The following is a 16,347-nucleotide window of genomic DNA, read 5'->3' on the forward strand; positions in this document are numbered from 1 at the left end:
TAGCTTTTAGACTCTGCACCTTATGAATCTTATTCTTTTTCTGCTGTTTTGGCCATAGCAATATAGATTGTTCAGCTGTCATGTGGTGATGGTCAATTCAGAGAAATGTCGTACTTGCTTGTTCTGAGAATGCTACATGTTCAAGGAAGTTGTCCCATTATGGTTGCACTTCCCTTTAGCTTACCGTGATTGTGAGACATGATGGTGTGACATTTGTGACTAATGTCTGTATCACATCAGTAGTCCATTTGACCAGAAATGGGACTTATTGCATACTCTGAAAAGTACAGCAGGGGGTTAAATTTGGTACAGGATGGAAAAGGACAGCAATATGGAGAAAGAGGTAGCTACAAGGACACGTAAAATATGGGAAATGTATCCCACATATAATGGGTCCATATTATTTTGTGGTTTAAAAAAAAATATGTATTCTGTAATGTGTGCATGTGTTTTTATATATATATATATATATATATATATATATATATATATATATATATATATATAATTATACACATACAATATTGTGTGTATATATTGTGTGTATGTATGTGTATATGTATGTATATATATATATATATATATATATATATGTGTGTGTGTGTATGTGTGTGTGTGTGTGTGTGTGTGTTACTTTTTCCTCTTGAACTTGGTTTACTGTGAGTAGCACCTACCTGTCATCTTGGTCATATTTGGCACTGACCTTAAAAACAGATAATTTAGATGCTTAGGGGGTGATGCCCTTTTGGGCAGTTCTATGAGCACTACATCTCCACTTCAGCTATCAGGGTGAGGGTGTTTCTTGCCTGAAGCACTTAACCAAAAAGTGTTCTGGTTAGGTTGTACCATTTCAGGGATGGTTGTGATTTTACTTTGTGTTATTTGCATACTGCTGATTGTAGTCAGGGCTGCAGATCATAGGTTTACAGAACACTTTCAGAATGCTTTTTTTTATGTAATGTTAAATGATGGCACCCTCCTTTTGTCATGCTTTTAACATGCGCATAGTGTACAAATGTTTTGTGTACACTGGTAGATATGCATTTGGTGTAATTGGCTGGCAACTTGTCATGTAACTTAATTTCATTGTTTTTAGCTTGGGGAGTTCATGAAGTCACCTGAACTGTTCAGTGATATGTATCTTGCTTAAAGCTAGTAAGTAATTCTCTCTCTCTCTCTCTCTGGCTGCATTATTGAGTTATGTAGCTTTGACAGCACATTTTTTCATCTTTTCAGTTTCACTTGAAGCAAGGGTTTATTTTTTGTATTTATCCATGCTAGATGCTTTCAATGAAACAGTGTGCATTATTGGTCCTTGTAGCTTTAATTAGATTAATAAAGATGTTTATATGTACTTATGATGTAGGAAAGGTCCTTTTATCAAACATCAAAGCAAGTTAATTGTGTTCAAAACACACGTGTGTGTGTGTGTGTGTGTGTGTGTGTGTGTGTGTGTGTGTGTGTACACAGGTTCTCTTTGGAATCTCAAAATCCTAAAACCTCAATTCATATAGTCAAGACCATATGATCGAAGTTTTAGAACTCTGAAATTCTGAATGGAGATCTGCATACAGCGCGGAATGGGAGATTTCCCTTTTCCTCTTAGTGCGATCTCTGAGTTGGTATATTTAAGTAGTGGGTGTGTGGGGAGTATAGGGGGGGGGCCCCCACAGAAACAAAGTTGTGGTGTTTGTTGGGTTTATTTTGGGATCTCGAGATTACGAAACATCGATCATATGGTCTCGATCATATAAAATTCGATGTTTCGGAAATTCAAGATTCCGAAGTGAATCCATGTACACACGGCAAAAGAGTGCTGACATTTTTGGTCTAAAGTAGTTTTCTTTATTTTTTATGGAGGCACCCATTGTAACTATTAAATAACTAGCAAAGCTGGAGTGATATCTGACAACTAGCAGTTGTAAATTGTGAATGACTTAATATCTTTAATTTTGCAATTCCGTGGTTTTCCTTGGAATTTCAATGGGTATAAGCAGCTAATGGAATGTATGGTTCTCTCTAATCAGATTCTACTATTAGATGAGCTAAGTGGCAGAATTCACAGGTCTACTAATTACTATTATAGACAGATTGACATTCCATTTAAATATACTGCTTCATGGTTCGTAAAGCCCATTTGTGGAAGACTTTGCCCTTGGATGTTTAGAGATTTGAGTATCGGGACGTCCATTAGAGCCTCTACAGTAACACCCCCCCCCCCAGTATGTCCTACCACTCAAAAGAATTAATTGGGTGTTTTTTTTTCTTCCGATCTGTTAAGTACAGGTTAATCTTTGTAGGATTAACTTCTCATGGGTGCTTAGTGAGTCAAGTTTTCTTGCACTGATTTAAATGAAATTACAAAGGCCTGGCACCATGCAGTTTGTAGCCAAGTAGGCAGTGTCCAGAGCAGGTTTTGAAAGCAGTTTGTACTGAGGTTCATGGGCATTTACTGGGGTGGCTGTACCTGTCTGGTAGCATTAAACTTGTGCTGTGTATCGGTAAGACATCCAACACTGCTGAAGAGAGTCTCTACTAAACTTTGGAATGAAATCCCCACACAGTCAAAACAGATGACTTCTTTGTTCTTCCTGCTCACCTGGCTAGCTTTCAAGTACTTTTCTCACACACTTACAGTCACTTTGCTTCCCATTCTTTTTTGTAGCGTATCGCTCCTCCTCGTACTGCTCTTATTTCCTAAACTCCTCCTCCCCTCACACCCCATGGCTTTGTATTAGTGTAGTATTTCGCAGGATGCGCAGTAGCACATCCCACTAAAACCTCACCCACCATCCAACAATCACTGACATCTTAGTCAAGTAATATTCATAGTGATGGTGTTATGAATATTCATTGTCTATTCGTAGTTTACCCTTTTCCTCAGTGCAGTGCGATCTTGGAGTTGGTATATTTAATTAGCGGTTCATAACTACTACTCTCATATTTCTTATCTTAAGCTACATTTTCCTTTGTCTCTAAACAAAATCACCCAAGTTTCATCTTTTTCCCTGCAGCCATCATGCTATCGATACATTATTGAATAGAGAAATATACAGTAACAATTTAATTTCTCTCGTTTGTCAAAATGTTATGTTCATATAAGAAATATTTAAAAATCATATAAGCTTACTTATGTTTTCACCCAGTAATCATGTGTAATTTTAAATGTGGATCTTTTCTCTTTGGGGCTGTGCTGAAAATGGGTTTTGCCCAGATGGACTCTTCTGGTCAACAAAGGCAAGCAAATAAAACAAAAATTCTATAATATTTCATATCTTTTGAAGGAGCAACTTTTTTTCACAACCAGTGTTGCATCTATAAACCTTATCTTGAATGCTGTGTGGTATAGCACACAAGTCCTTTGTATATTCAAAAAAAAAAAAAAAAAGATAGCTTCCCACTAACTACTAGAAAGCACTTTTGACAATGCAAGAAAAATGGTGGCGCTGTGAATTCCAACTTCACTGACTTTCAAAAGTTGAAAAGTTGTCTTGGCACTCTGCTTATTTTTTTTCCCTCTCCCCAGAAGTAGGATGGGATATTGGTTTCGATCATGTAACACTAATGATGGTGGAGAAGGCACATAACTATATCTGGAGTGGAGGCATATCATAGGCATCTTCTGTAAAGTCTCCTGCGGGTCCCTCTGTCTGACTCTGTACCTGTGTAACTGGTATAGTTGGTTGTTTTTGTGGCCTGCAGTCAGTCACATGAAAGCACATGACTAGACCATAGGAGGGAATTGCTTCTGTTTTTTAGTATTCAGGAATAGTGTACTTTTGGTAAGGGTATCTTTATTTCTGAATTAACAGAATGTGTGCAGAGGAACTCTCTCTCTCCACTGCAGTTCAAGCTTTGGTCATGCTGTCTTAAAAGCTTTAGATAGAAATTGTAAAATGATCTGTGAATGGCATACATGTAATTCTGCTTTGCAAATGGGGCTTTTCTTGACTGTGGCCACCTTTCCCGTCACGTTGCAGTGTTTCTCATTTTTACTTTAAAAGCTTGAAAAGAGGCTGGATGGGATGGTTGACCATGTTGGTGAAAATTGCTACATGGAAACTGTGCATAATTCCCATATGTATGCAATGTTATATAAGAAGATGTTTTGGGGAACAACCTGCCCTCTCTTCTTGTCAATTACTGTGATGAAATAATCATCTTCTTTTCTTAAAGTGGTCCAGGCGTTTACTTTTCCCAGCCTGGACATGGTCCCTGTTTGTCTAAAGTAGAGACTACATCTAGCAGCTGGAGCAGAGGGTTGAAGCTGTAAGCTGTAGTTTATGGTACAGGGTTTCATTCCCACAGCCTTCGTTTTGCCTACTGTGTGACCTGGAGTTAAGTGACCTTAACCAGACATTGTTCCAGGGTTACCCCTGAAAAGGGAAAGTGTCCAATAGATCTACCTGGTTAACAAACTGGTACTGTTGATAACCATAATATTTATTACTATTGCTGCAGACCAGCTCCCTGGTAATCCTATTTGTGTCTGATTACCTTTCGGTGTAGCTGCTGCCTGGGGTCTTTATAACAACAGTTGGCCTTTCCAGGTGGTGGTGTAGTGACTGGCATCTCTATTTGCTGGAGCATCTGATACCTGCCACTTCAGTAGAAGTATTGTGATTTGGTAGGTTGTTCTTGCTCCTTGGTGCATGACAGTCCCCTCTGCAGAAATAAAGTGGTATTTCAGGCAGAGACCTTGGGTGGAGCAGCTCTCCATTGACCCCAGTTCTACCAGTGTACAAATTTCGTTGTCTAGGTGTGCTGTGCTTGGGCAAATTTTTGGCTATCTGCTTTTGAATTTTGACTGAAGTAGAGTCTGCAGAGTCTGCGGTAGCGGATGTTTTTCACTCCCCAACACACTCACTTTCTCCCCCTTTTGATTTTTCAGCAGCAGTCTTGTTTGTTGGACTGCAAAGAATGGCACCCTCACTGCTGTTCATTGTGATCTTGTTTCTGTTTGAGATGCTGTTTAGTGTCTGCTTTGAAATCCGATTGTAAACTATATTATGCAAGCACTTTCATTGCACTAACAAAATACTTTTACATGTACATATTTGGTTACTGCGTGTACTGAGAAGTTCTGGAATAATGGAGGTGTGTGTGTGCGCATGTCTGGGAGACCTCTGTATCGATAAGACAACCTCTCAAAAGAAAAAGGGTCTAAGAGCATGTCCCATTAAGTTTTGTGTTGTAATTTTGAAGAAGCAAAATCTAAGCATTATTTGAAGGTGTGAATAAATCATTGGTTAGTTTGTGCATGCATGTCTTTGCACACCTCAGGACATGTCTCTCGTGTAGTAATGCTACATCACATTTTGTGGCTCCCCATTTGTCCACAGCAGTAGTGTGACATTATTTCTAAAAGGTTTAGTTCTGATGGGTTTTTATTAAAACAGCCCTCCCAATTCTACAAAACACGTCTTGGCTTTGCACTGTGCAGTACTTAGTGGTATAATGCAGACGTAGCTGCCAAAAGCAAGACCTTGTACTTCTAGCTCTGCTCCTATTGCAGAGAACTGCTTGCTTAGTATTACTCTGATTAGGACTTGTTTGTATGGTGAAACAATACATAAAGCTGACTGTGAGTAAGGCTTCCTTGACTGTCTGATCTAGCCGTTATTTCATTATGTAGAAGCTGCAGTTCTCCACTTATAACGATCCCATTTGTTCCAGGCAGTCTCCAGCTTCCCCCCCACCCCACCTTGAGGAGGCTGTTCTTGCATCTATAACCCTTTATCACCCCAAAACATCTGTGTACCCATCACCTTCTAATTTTCCATGGGGAAAGAGTGGGAAAGGGATTTTATTCAAGGATGTTTAGTGCCAAAGAAAGAAGATGCTTGGAGACCAGTTCAGTATCTTTATGAAACCGGTTTTGTGATGGTGCCCAAATTCAAAATGATGTCACCTAACACCTGAAGATGGAGGTGAAGGTCATCCCTAACTAAACTTACTAGCCTGGCAATCATTTTCTTACCATGGTGACACACACACATGCCCTGCTGGAATGATGGCAGCTATTGAAATGTTTAATTTTTTGTTTGAAAATTTGACATTCTTTTCAGAAGCTGCTCAAGACAAGTGTTTTATCTCCATGTGTTGGAAATGTGTATACAGAGCACACCTACGTATTTTATCACCCGCCTCACAATAATGTCTAAAGGCATTCACCCCTATGTGGATAATGGAGAGCTGTTCACACTTTGGGTGAAGGGGCTTAATGTTTCTATTTCTCCTATCTATCTTGGGGCAATGTAGCAATTGCCTCATGTACACTTACAACCCTCCCCTCCTACCACCCAACACTACAACCTGTGTGAGATGCACTTTTATATAGCCAAACTGGAAGCAATGCTGTCTCCACCCAAGACTGGACTAGACAGTCAAGAGGAGAAGGGTAAACACTTGTACCACACCATACTCGTCACATAGTCCCTCAAAACCTACACCTCCAAAACACACACACAGCAACACAAAACACACACCTACATTCATGGACGCTGTCAATAAAAATCTGCTCGAGCAACAGAGACATCCAAAGCAGAAACGCAAGCAACATCCACCCCCTAACACAACCCAAATGGCACATAACCCACAAACTCAGTGTGCCACTCAACCACAGCCCATAAGGCATAACCACGTACCCAACACTCTAGTCATAGGTGACTCTATAGTCAGGCACACTGATGTTCCACTCACCAGGCTAAACTAGGAGAAAGTTACTGTCCGCTGCCTGTCTGGTGCCAGGATCTGCCATATAACGCATACACTCGGGTCACTTCACAACAAGTACAAATATGACTCTGTCATTGTCCATGTTGTTGTGAATGACCTGAGACATACCTCCCTGGACTACATGAAAAGAGACATGGAGGAGCTCTCCTATCTTCTAACCCAGGCAGGTATGACCCTAGCCCAGAGTACCATCCTGCCATCACCCATAATACCACAGTACAAGGACAAAATGATAATCTTCAGCAGTTTTTCTGGTGTCATTCTCAGGGGATCCAGTATCTGTCTGCCTGGGATGACATGATCGACAGACCACGATACTTTGCCAGATATGGCCTGCACCTGTCCCCCTTGGGATTGCAGATACTGGCTAAGGCTCTTGCCACCCCTATAGTGCCTTTTTAGGCAAGGTTCAAATGACAAATTCCCCACCGTAACTGGTACAAGCAATCAAAATCTGAGGGTAATGCTACTCTCAATGCTAGAAGTCTAAACCTCATGCATTCACTCGAGGCACTCCTTAAAATGGAGAACATCGACATCTGTGTAGTGACAGAGACCTGGTTCAAGGCTCCAGAGAGAGCGCCTGCGCTGCCATGCTGTAATTCATACCACACCTTTCGGTCACCTAACCTAGACCGAAGCACTAAAGGCGGAGACATGTCCATATTTATTAAGGATATCCCCACCTCCAGGCTAGTTGTTCAGCATAATGCATCCAAGATTATCTAAGTGTAACTAACTCTGGGCAAGACTGCAGTCCAAATTGTAACTTGCTACAGATCCCCCACCATGCCCCAGGCTTCCCACTCCATTTCTTGAAGCACTGGAAAATATTGGTGTACAACCCAACACCCCGATAATGGGCGATTTTATTTATTTATTTATTTTTACTACCCCACCATTAACTGGGAAAACTACTCCTGTACTAACTCTTTGCTCAACGTTTTCTGGAATTCTTAAATTTCAGCACCTTGGATCAACTTATCCACACCCCCACCAGGGGCAGCAATATCCTAGACCTGGTAATTACCAACATGGGTGACCGGTATTCCACACCAGAGGTCAATTCATTGTTGGTCAGATCCGACCCCAAGCTAATCACCCTAGACATCCACTTCCTGCCCCACCCCCCATTGGGGAACTACCGTAAAAAAATTTCTCCAAAGCCAACTTCACACTTTTTAAGACTGTAGTGGCAAATTTCACGACCGAGGTACGACTGCTGTAAGCACTTACATGAGTACATGGATCATGACATCCTTAACAGAACCAAGATGCTATCCTCCAACAAAAAAAAAAGGAAGCCAATCTGGTGTCCCCTGCCATAAACAAATGAGGTCTACAACAGAAGAAACTGTTGCAAAAATGAGTACAATCCCATGATTGGAGGGAACTCCCTGGTCAGCGTCAGTAAGAAGCTGAGATCCCTCCTAAAATCCTCCAAAGCTAGTTATGAAAACAAAATCGCCACTCATTCTAAAGACCACCACAAAGCATTTTATAGCTATGTCCATCTCAATGGCAACACTCAGATATGCAGCACAATGCCATTAAATATACAGAACCAACTGATATTGCTAACATCTTGGCAGATAGGTTCAGTGCTAACTTTACCCCCCTTCTCACTCCCTAAAGGGCCCATCTCTATACTGGAGAATGCACAATTCCTGTAATCACAGCTGCACAGCCTAACAAGCCTGGTCTGCAAGGCCATTGAATGTATCATCCTGGAACTTGTAAAGAAAGACATTGGTAATCTTCAAACTCTGGACCTCATCCAGTTCAGGTTTGCAAAAGGCAGATTATGTCTCCTAAACCTGATAGGCTGTGTGAACCACCTTACCCTCATCTGTGGCTTTGGTGACTGCTTCAAAGAAGCCTATCTAGATCTTGCCAAGGCTTTTGACACCATTCCCCCACTCAGGAATTATAGATAAACTCATTAAACTAGGTATAAATCCCTTTGTCGCAAGATGGGTTGCCAACTTGCTCGCTGACAGAACCCACACTGTGAAACTAGCAGACTCCAAATCTGACTTCAGACAAGTGAGTACCACAGGGTTCAGTCCTGGGTCCTCTCCTGTTTGGCATCTACTTTTCTGAAGTACAGGCTAACATAGAAAGTCTTTGGCTAATGAAGTTTGCAGATGACTGCAAACTAGGAGCCATAATCGAAACTCCTAACTGTGTGGACATCCTACAAAAGGGCCTCACTGAGATGGATGCCTGGTGTCAAATGGCCTCAAGCTCAGTGCCAAAAAGTGCATCGTCATCCCCTTTGGTAAAAACTCTGTACTCGTGAGCTACCACATAGGCAGTAGTCTACTTAACACCAAAAGTGTGATCTTGGGATACAGGTGGACAAATAATCTCTCCTTTGATCACATCGCCACAGTAGTCAGGAAATCCTTCTATATGGCACACCTCATCACAAAAGGTTTCCCACCTAGAAAAAAAAAAGAGGTAATTGTTCCCCTCTCCCATTATAGAGTACAGTATAATGCCCCTTTTGGTATGTACCTCACAAGACATCAACAACTGGAAAGGCCGCAGAAATACCTCACAAAGAGGATTACCAGCCTCAAACAGATGCCCTACGTAGACCGTCTCAAAAAACTCCAGCTTTACTCCGCATATTGTCAACTCGGAGGTGATCTCTGCCTAATATACAAAGCTATGTCAAACCCAGAGCTGTTGGACATGCTGCACTTAAAGAAATCCCAATCCCTCCAAGCTACACACTCTCTAGGGACCTAAACCTTGTCACCACAATAAATGGAACATGCTGGTGGGAGAGATTCCTGTCCCAGAGACTTGCCATACTCTGGAACAATATCAAACAAAGCTCCTCACTGGCACTCCAAGAAAAATCTTGATTGGATGGGAAATAGGAAATTCACCCTGGGGATCACCTCTGTGGCTCTGTCTGACAGGGGCACAGGAAAATAATTTTCTTGGGTGGCAAAAGCCAGGGTACCTTTTTGGCTAGGCTCATATAGGCCCTAGGACCAATAGCCTAGTACCTACCTATGAATTCAGGTGTAGGTATGAAACTAGGGTTACTTGCTTCAGTTGTGAGTGAAGGTGCCAGTGAGGATTTGTTGGGGTGAGTAGTGTTGCTGTTCAAGCCTTTCCCCATAGGTCTTGGCTTTGGTAATTTCTTAATCCTTGCAAAACTCTTCCTGTTAGGTGGTTGTAGTGTTCTGTTAAGCTGCTTACTGAAATGTATAATATTTCTATTTTGGGAAATGTGCTAATTGCCCTCTTGATACTTTATACAGTTACCAAAATTTCTTCCATGTTGTTGTTCTCAGTTCTCTTGCCACATATTTTTAAATTTCTGCTGAAAAATCTTTCATGCTTTTATTTTTGTTTTCACACTGACATCCTCTGGCTGAAATTGCATGGACCTTCTGCATTCACTGTTAAGTTGTAAACTGTATAGATTGTTGTAAGCAGTAATGTGATTGTAGTTGCACATAAAACAAAAGTTGGCTCATAATACAGTTTCAAGCAGACTTTGTATATACTTAATTTTTTTCTAAATTCTCTTTGTTTTTAAGAGGAAAATTTGCTGTTGTGAAGAAGTGTATAGAGAAGAGTACTGGGAAAGAGTACGCTGCCAAGTTTCTGAAGAAACGCAGGAAGGGAGAGGACTGTCGCACTGATATAATGAATGAAATAGCTGTCCTTGAAACTGCTAAATCAAATCCTTACATCGTAGACCTTCATGAAGTATATGAAACCAACAGGGAGATAATCCTGGTGCTAGAATAGTAAGTAATGTTGTGAGATGCTAAGGTTTGAACTGGTGTAACCACTGGCAGTAATGCTACGTACACTGGCAGTGTTAAATAACACTGCTGTTTTGATGAATGCTGCAGTGAGAAACTGTTTGCCTGCTTAAATCCTTTTGAATGTACTTGGGTGACTGCACATCTTTGTGTTTTATCCACTGCTCTAAATCCTGTTAGAAGCAACATTTCCTGTAGGAATAAAGCATTTTGTTTGGCTTTGGTTACCAACTTGTAGGTGTTTGAAGGGTGTTAAACCCCTTATCACTGCAGTGCTGTCCATGCTTCTACATTCTTTCTGTCCAACTTCTTGAATGTCACTGTGCAGTTGTTGGCTATTCTTGTCTGTCAGGTCATGCAGACATCAAGATGTCAGATGTTTTTGAAGAGCCAGGTTATGTTTGCTAGTAACAATGATACTATGCCAAAACTTCTCAATAGTACATGGTAATTTTTCTTCTGAAAACACTACGGCTGCTTAATATTGTGGTTTAGTGCATTTTGTTTTGCATTTACAGAAATTTTTAATCAGCTTGAAGGAAAATTTCTTCTGTTCATTTAAATTTTACCTTCTGCATTATAGTAATGTCCTCCATCTTCCTTGCAAGTAATGTAAGCTGTGTTCTCTAACAGATGGTAATGGATAGGGACCAGGCCCTGCTTTAAATGACAGTGTGTTAAAGTAGGCCATATTGCTACCTTTAGACTACATTTATGGGAAACCAAACCAGTTGCTATTAGATTTCTTTAGGTTTCTTCACTGAACAAATAGTTCATCAGTGTCTGAAGTTTGTGTTTTGCCACATCCTGCTGATACAGAACAAGACTGCCATCAGCAGAATATTCAAATACAAATGCCAAATATGGTGATGAGACTCTGCAGAGGAGACTGCGAAAAATGAACATGAAATGTCAGCATGAAAATAATCTGTTTAAGATTCAGAATGACTGAAGAGCAGGCAACCAGTATGGTGTAGCTCTGGTTTAAATGCTGAATGGGGACCTCTAGATAGGCCGGCATATGACTGCTTCTGATGTGATCCCACTTCTACTGATGTGATCATTTGCATCATATTCTTGCACTGACATGCCTAGCATTTGTAATCCTAAAAGCGTGAAACTTTCTTTGAAGGCCCTGTGAGGGCAAATTTTAATAAAAACTGTGCTGTTACTGCACTTAATTCTAAAGAGCTTTCCATGGTCCATGTTTAGTATTTGTTCCCTCCTTACTCATAAAAATAAAGCCTAAATATCTATTTAGGATCTGCTCTAAAGATAACCCAAGTTCTGTTCATTTGAACTTTACATTTGGTACTGGAGTTTTGGGCATATTTAGAATGCTTCTGTGTGGCCTGGATTTTAATTGCAGTTTTTTGTCTGTTCTGCAGATTATATGCACCATGCATGTTAGGAGTTAAAATGCTAAGTGTAGTGTCTGTGGTGCAACAAATAGTGCATTTGTGTTTGATGTAGAAGACTGTGGGTTCTATACCCACACCAGTTAGATGGATTGCTGACACTGCTGTGCAGGCTAAGGGAGGTGCTGCACTCCTCATTGCATCCTTCAAATGAGATGTTAAACCTTGATGTAGAAGACTGTGGGTTCTATACCCACACCAGTTAGATGGATTGCTGACACTGCTGTGCAGGCTAAGGGAGGTGCTGCACTCCTCATTGCATCCTTCAAATGATATGTTAAACCTAGATCCCATCTACTTGAGTTGGTGGTAGCTTGGGTGGCTGTAGAAGAATCCCATGGCATCTATAAATACCATCTTGAGATTTGTCTGAAAAAAGGCTACTAACTTAGTGGGACTAACTGGAGAGTAAAGATTAAATAAAAATAAATGTTGCAAAATGAACCTGCTAAAATTCTTTACAGGGAGTTTTTTGTAGTGCTTCAATGAAGTCATGCATACATTTTTGTACTGGAAAGGTTTACAGTTTTCAGAGTTGAGACTATATCAGTCAGCATTTCCCCACCCTTCCCTTTTTTGATGCCATACACTCTGCATCTACATCTAAACACTTTATATTCCACATCCATCCTGCAGCATCTACCTCTCAAATTATAATGGTGACAAGGCTTATCGGATTCCCTTTGACAGAACCAAAGGCTCCACAGATGATAACCAAAACAAGTGTTGGAAGGCTCCACAGATGATAACCAAAATAAGTGTTGGAACTATCAGTCCAGTGTGTGATTTCCCAAGCTTTCTGACAAGTCATGCATATTCAGCAATCTACATAACTTGACCAAAGATTTCTCACTTGGTAGACTTGCCTTGTTAATGATAAATATACTTTCATTCACTTTGATTAAACTAGTTGACTTCTCACTTAGATGATATCTCCATAATCTCCTGTGTTTTTGTTAACCTCTTGTCTAGAAGAACATTGCCATTGTTCAGAATGGTATCAGATGATGTTACAATGTGTAGCAGAAATGGTGGTGGGGTACATTTTATTACCCCCGTGCCAGACAGGATCAGTTTTGTGGTCTACAGAAATTTTATTTCTCTGTTAACTGAGGTAGAGCACTGTCTTCAGGCCATCTTAGACTTGACAAGAAAACAAGTGCAGAAATTAACAGAAGTCAGTTTCATAAATAAGATATTTGAAGTGATTAAAAAAAAAAAAAAAAAACTGGTAATGATGTCTCTATAGAACTCTGGAAGACTGTTAAAAAGTCTGCTTGCAGTCAGGTCGTCTTTCGTGTGTGAGAAGCTTGTGGTCTTTCACTTGCAGTATGCACATTTACATAACGCGTTGAGGGCATGATGAGCATCAGAACAGCACACTTAACTTTACCACATCCGCATCTGTGAGAGAGCTTTAAACAAAATACCAAAAAAAAAATCAGCTTGCAGTGTTTAATTAGCTCAGATATAACACAAGCTTTTTACACTTTGTAGCTTTCTTTTCTGTCTTTAAATTTTCTTTGTGAACAGCATGATGAATCTGTGTAAAAGTAAACTCTGATAATGTTAATATTGGAACAAAATGCAGAATCGGTTAAAGGGCAACATGTTCGGATCACAATGTGGATGCTTAATGTTTCTCTCTGTGCTGGAAGCCAAGAGAAAAGCATTAGTGCAATTGGTTATTGCCCTGCCTCATGCTGCTGCTATGCTGTGGTAGTCTGTCTTGCTGAAAGACCCCAGTGTGCCCAAGCTCGTATTGTGTAACAAGAAAAGGGGTGGTGGTAGTGCATGCAGTAACCCACTCTTTGGGGGGGGGGCTATGAAGGTATCCATCGTATGGGAGGAGGAGGGGGTCTTGGATGAATGCATTAGTTGAGGTAGCTGTGCCACTTAGAAGGAGAAGTATGTGCTTACCTTGCCAGGCTTCAAAATAGTCATCCTACATTGTCTTCATAGTGCAGGTGTCTGCTTCACTACATTCCTTTGTTCCAGTAATGAGGATGGGTAAGGCGGGGATTAGGCTCTGCTACATGCATTCTCTCTGTCTCTCTCTCTCTCTCCACGTTATCCAGTAACGTGCTGCGTGTGCGTTTCTTAACCATAACAGTTCACGCCCCCTGATACATCTTGCACTGCTTCGTGGGTGACTGGAGTGACTGCATATGCCACCTGTTTCATGGGACTTGTCTCTGTGTCTCTCTCTCTCTCTCTCTCTCTCTCCACGTTATCCAGTAACGTGCTGCGTGTGCGTTTCTTAACCACAACAGTTCACGTCCCCTGATACATCTTGCACTGCTTCGTGGGTGACTGGAGTGACTGCATATGCCACCTGTTTCATGGGACTGTTTAACCCCTTTCTGCTGTGACCCTCATTGCTTTGCAATAACTTTTTTTAATGGCACCAATAGAGGCTTCTAGTCATAGAAATGTATTCTGTGTTCGAGTCTTGCAGTATTTTACACCAGAATAACATTTTTATAGAAATAACTTTGAGGCTTTGCAACACATAAAGGAAGGCAAACTACACCATCTGTTGCTCATTGCAGGTTCTGAACAGTTTTTGCTTTACTGTGGAAACTTTCCTTACCACAGTTCTCATGGTTGCTGAAGGGTAATCCAACTTTAATCATAGGCCATACTCTGATTTTAAAATAGCCTTGACCAACTTCTGTGCATATTTTAATGAAAGCCCTTCAGTCCTTGACTCGTCTAGTAATTTGCTTAGTTTATCTAGGATGGAAAACTAATGGCTGGTTTTCCCATGCATCACTGCTCGCTTTTTCCAGTTTCTGTGCTTTTGGCAAGGCAGAAGTTAGTGTTTTTCAGTGCAATTCAAAAATGTACTGAAAGTTCTAGGGAGACCTAGTTAGGAACTAGCCAACTTATGTTCATAATTATGTGCATCACAACTTTCTTATCCGGTGTTCTGAATTGTGATTAGTTCCATGGCAACCAGCAGGTGTCACAGATAAAATTAGTGAAGGGGAAGTGCTGTATGGGCTGTGATAAAATCTGGCATGCAGTGAGACACTTCATGATTTCCTCCAATGTAACTTTTTTTTTTTTTTTTTTGCTCTTCTGTTAAAATTAATATACCATGGTATGGTGATGGTGAAGTGGCTGTTACTAGCAGTGTAACTTTGAGTGAAGCCAGAGTTGTAGGTTGAGCTCTTATTGACCCACATAAGATTTCCATAACCTACCCGTGTATTTTGTATGACTGAGTAGCTCATTTAACCAAATCAAAGTTCTTGGGCCATTTCTGAAAAAATGGACCCTTAGGACAGACTGAAAATATGGGTGAATTTTTAAGCAGTAGTATTTTGATTGTAAACAAATACAGGTGTAGTTTGTGTTTTTCATTAACTTTAAGTTGCCAAAGTAGTTCCTGTTTAATAAGGTTTTGTGAGCCAGGGTTCAATTCCCTCTGCTTCTATTTGCCCTTGCACTTGCCTTTAGTTAACACAGCTGTCCCTTAGTGAGATAGTTATTGCCTCCCCCCAGCAACTGACCTAGACTTTGTGTTAAGAAGAGTAACCCTCAGCAGGAGCTTCTGTATGGCCAGGTATGTGAAGCATTCATTTTGCACCCACATAGCTCATGCTTTTATATTGATGAGAAATTCTGTAGATACATGGAGCAGTTAATGCTGCTTTGTACACTTGTTAGACCCTGTACTGTGTGCAAGCATACAAAACAATACACCAGGATTCTTGGAGTGCACTCCGACCTACAGATGTAAATCGGGCATCTGCCCTTTTGGGAGTCACGCCCATCTGTCTATGACTGAAAAGCTGGCTCTGTTAAACAATTCTAGTTTTACGATTCGCAGCTGCACATTCTGGTCTGATGTTAGCCACAGATGAGCCTTGCATCCAAGCAAAGATTTTTCTCAACCCAACTCAATCTGTTATTTTACTAATGTAGGCTGCAAGTTTACATTTCAGAGCACTACTTCCTGCAACACACCCTGTTAACTGTTACATTTGTATACAAAAACAAAAAAAATATTTTTTCCTGTGCAAAATTACACTTGGGGCAAGATGCCTATTTTTCTTTGTTATACCAAGGCAGGACTAAAAGACGTGGACATGCACAACTCTCAGATTAACCTTTCCCATGTAGTACACAACACTTAAGAAGCCAAAAACAGATGACCTATCACCATGTAAAATAAGCATTTAACCCTAGAAGTGTTAAATCCAATGATCCTTGCTGCTAAGAAGGACACATATTGTAAACCTTAGGGAGAGAAGCAAAAAGGTAAAAGCTATTCAAGTAACTTCACAAATTAAATTTAGATAATAAAAAAATATTTTTTAATATGAGCAAAAATAAAAATACCTGTTAAGGAAGCTGATTGGTCATTTATACATCCCAACTTAGTTATT

The 16,347-nt window shown here is 40.5% G+C and overlaps 1 protein-coding gene across 1 annotated transcript in view; it reads left to right on the plus strand.

Moving 5' to 3' along the window:
- Positions 1–16,347, plus strand: part of LOC122787807 (serine/threonine-protein kinase 17A-like) — a 72,193-nt gene that overhangs the window by 19,418 nt on the left and 36,428 nt on the right. Inside the window, exon 2 of the mRNA XM_044054710.1 lies at positions 10,302–10,514. Within this exon, the coding sequence (XP_043910645.1) occupies positions 10,302–10,514 (213 nt within the window). The remainder of the gene's footprint in view (positions 1–10,301; positions 10,515–16,347) is intronic.

The sequence above is a fragment of the Protopterus annectens genome, chromosome 13.part0 (assembly GCF_019279795.1).
Source record: "Protopterus annectens isolate FY-2018-M chromosome 13.part0, PAN1.0, whole genome shotgun sequence".
Taxonomy (NCBI): Eukaryota; Metazoa; Chordata; order Ceratodontiformes; family Protopteridae; genus Protopterus; species Protopterus annectens.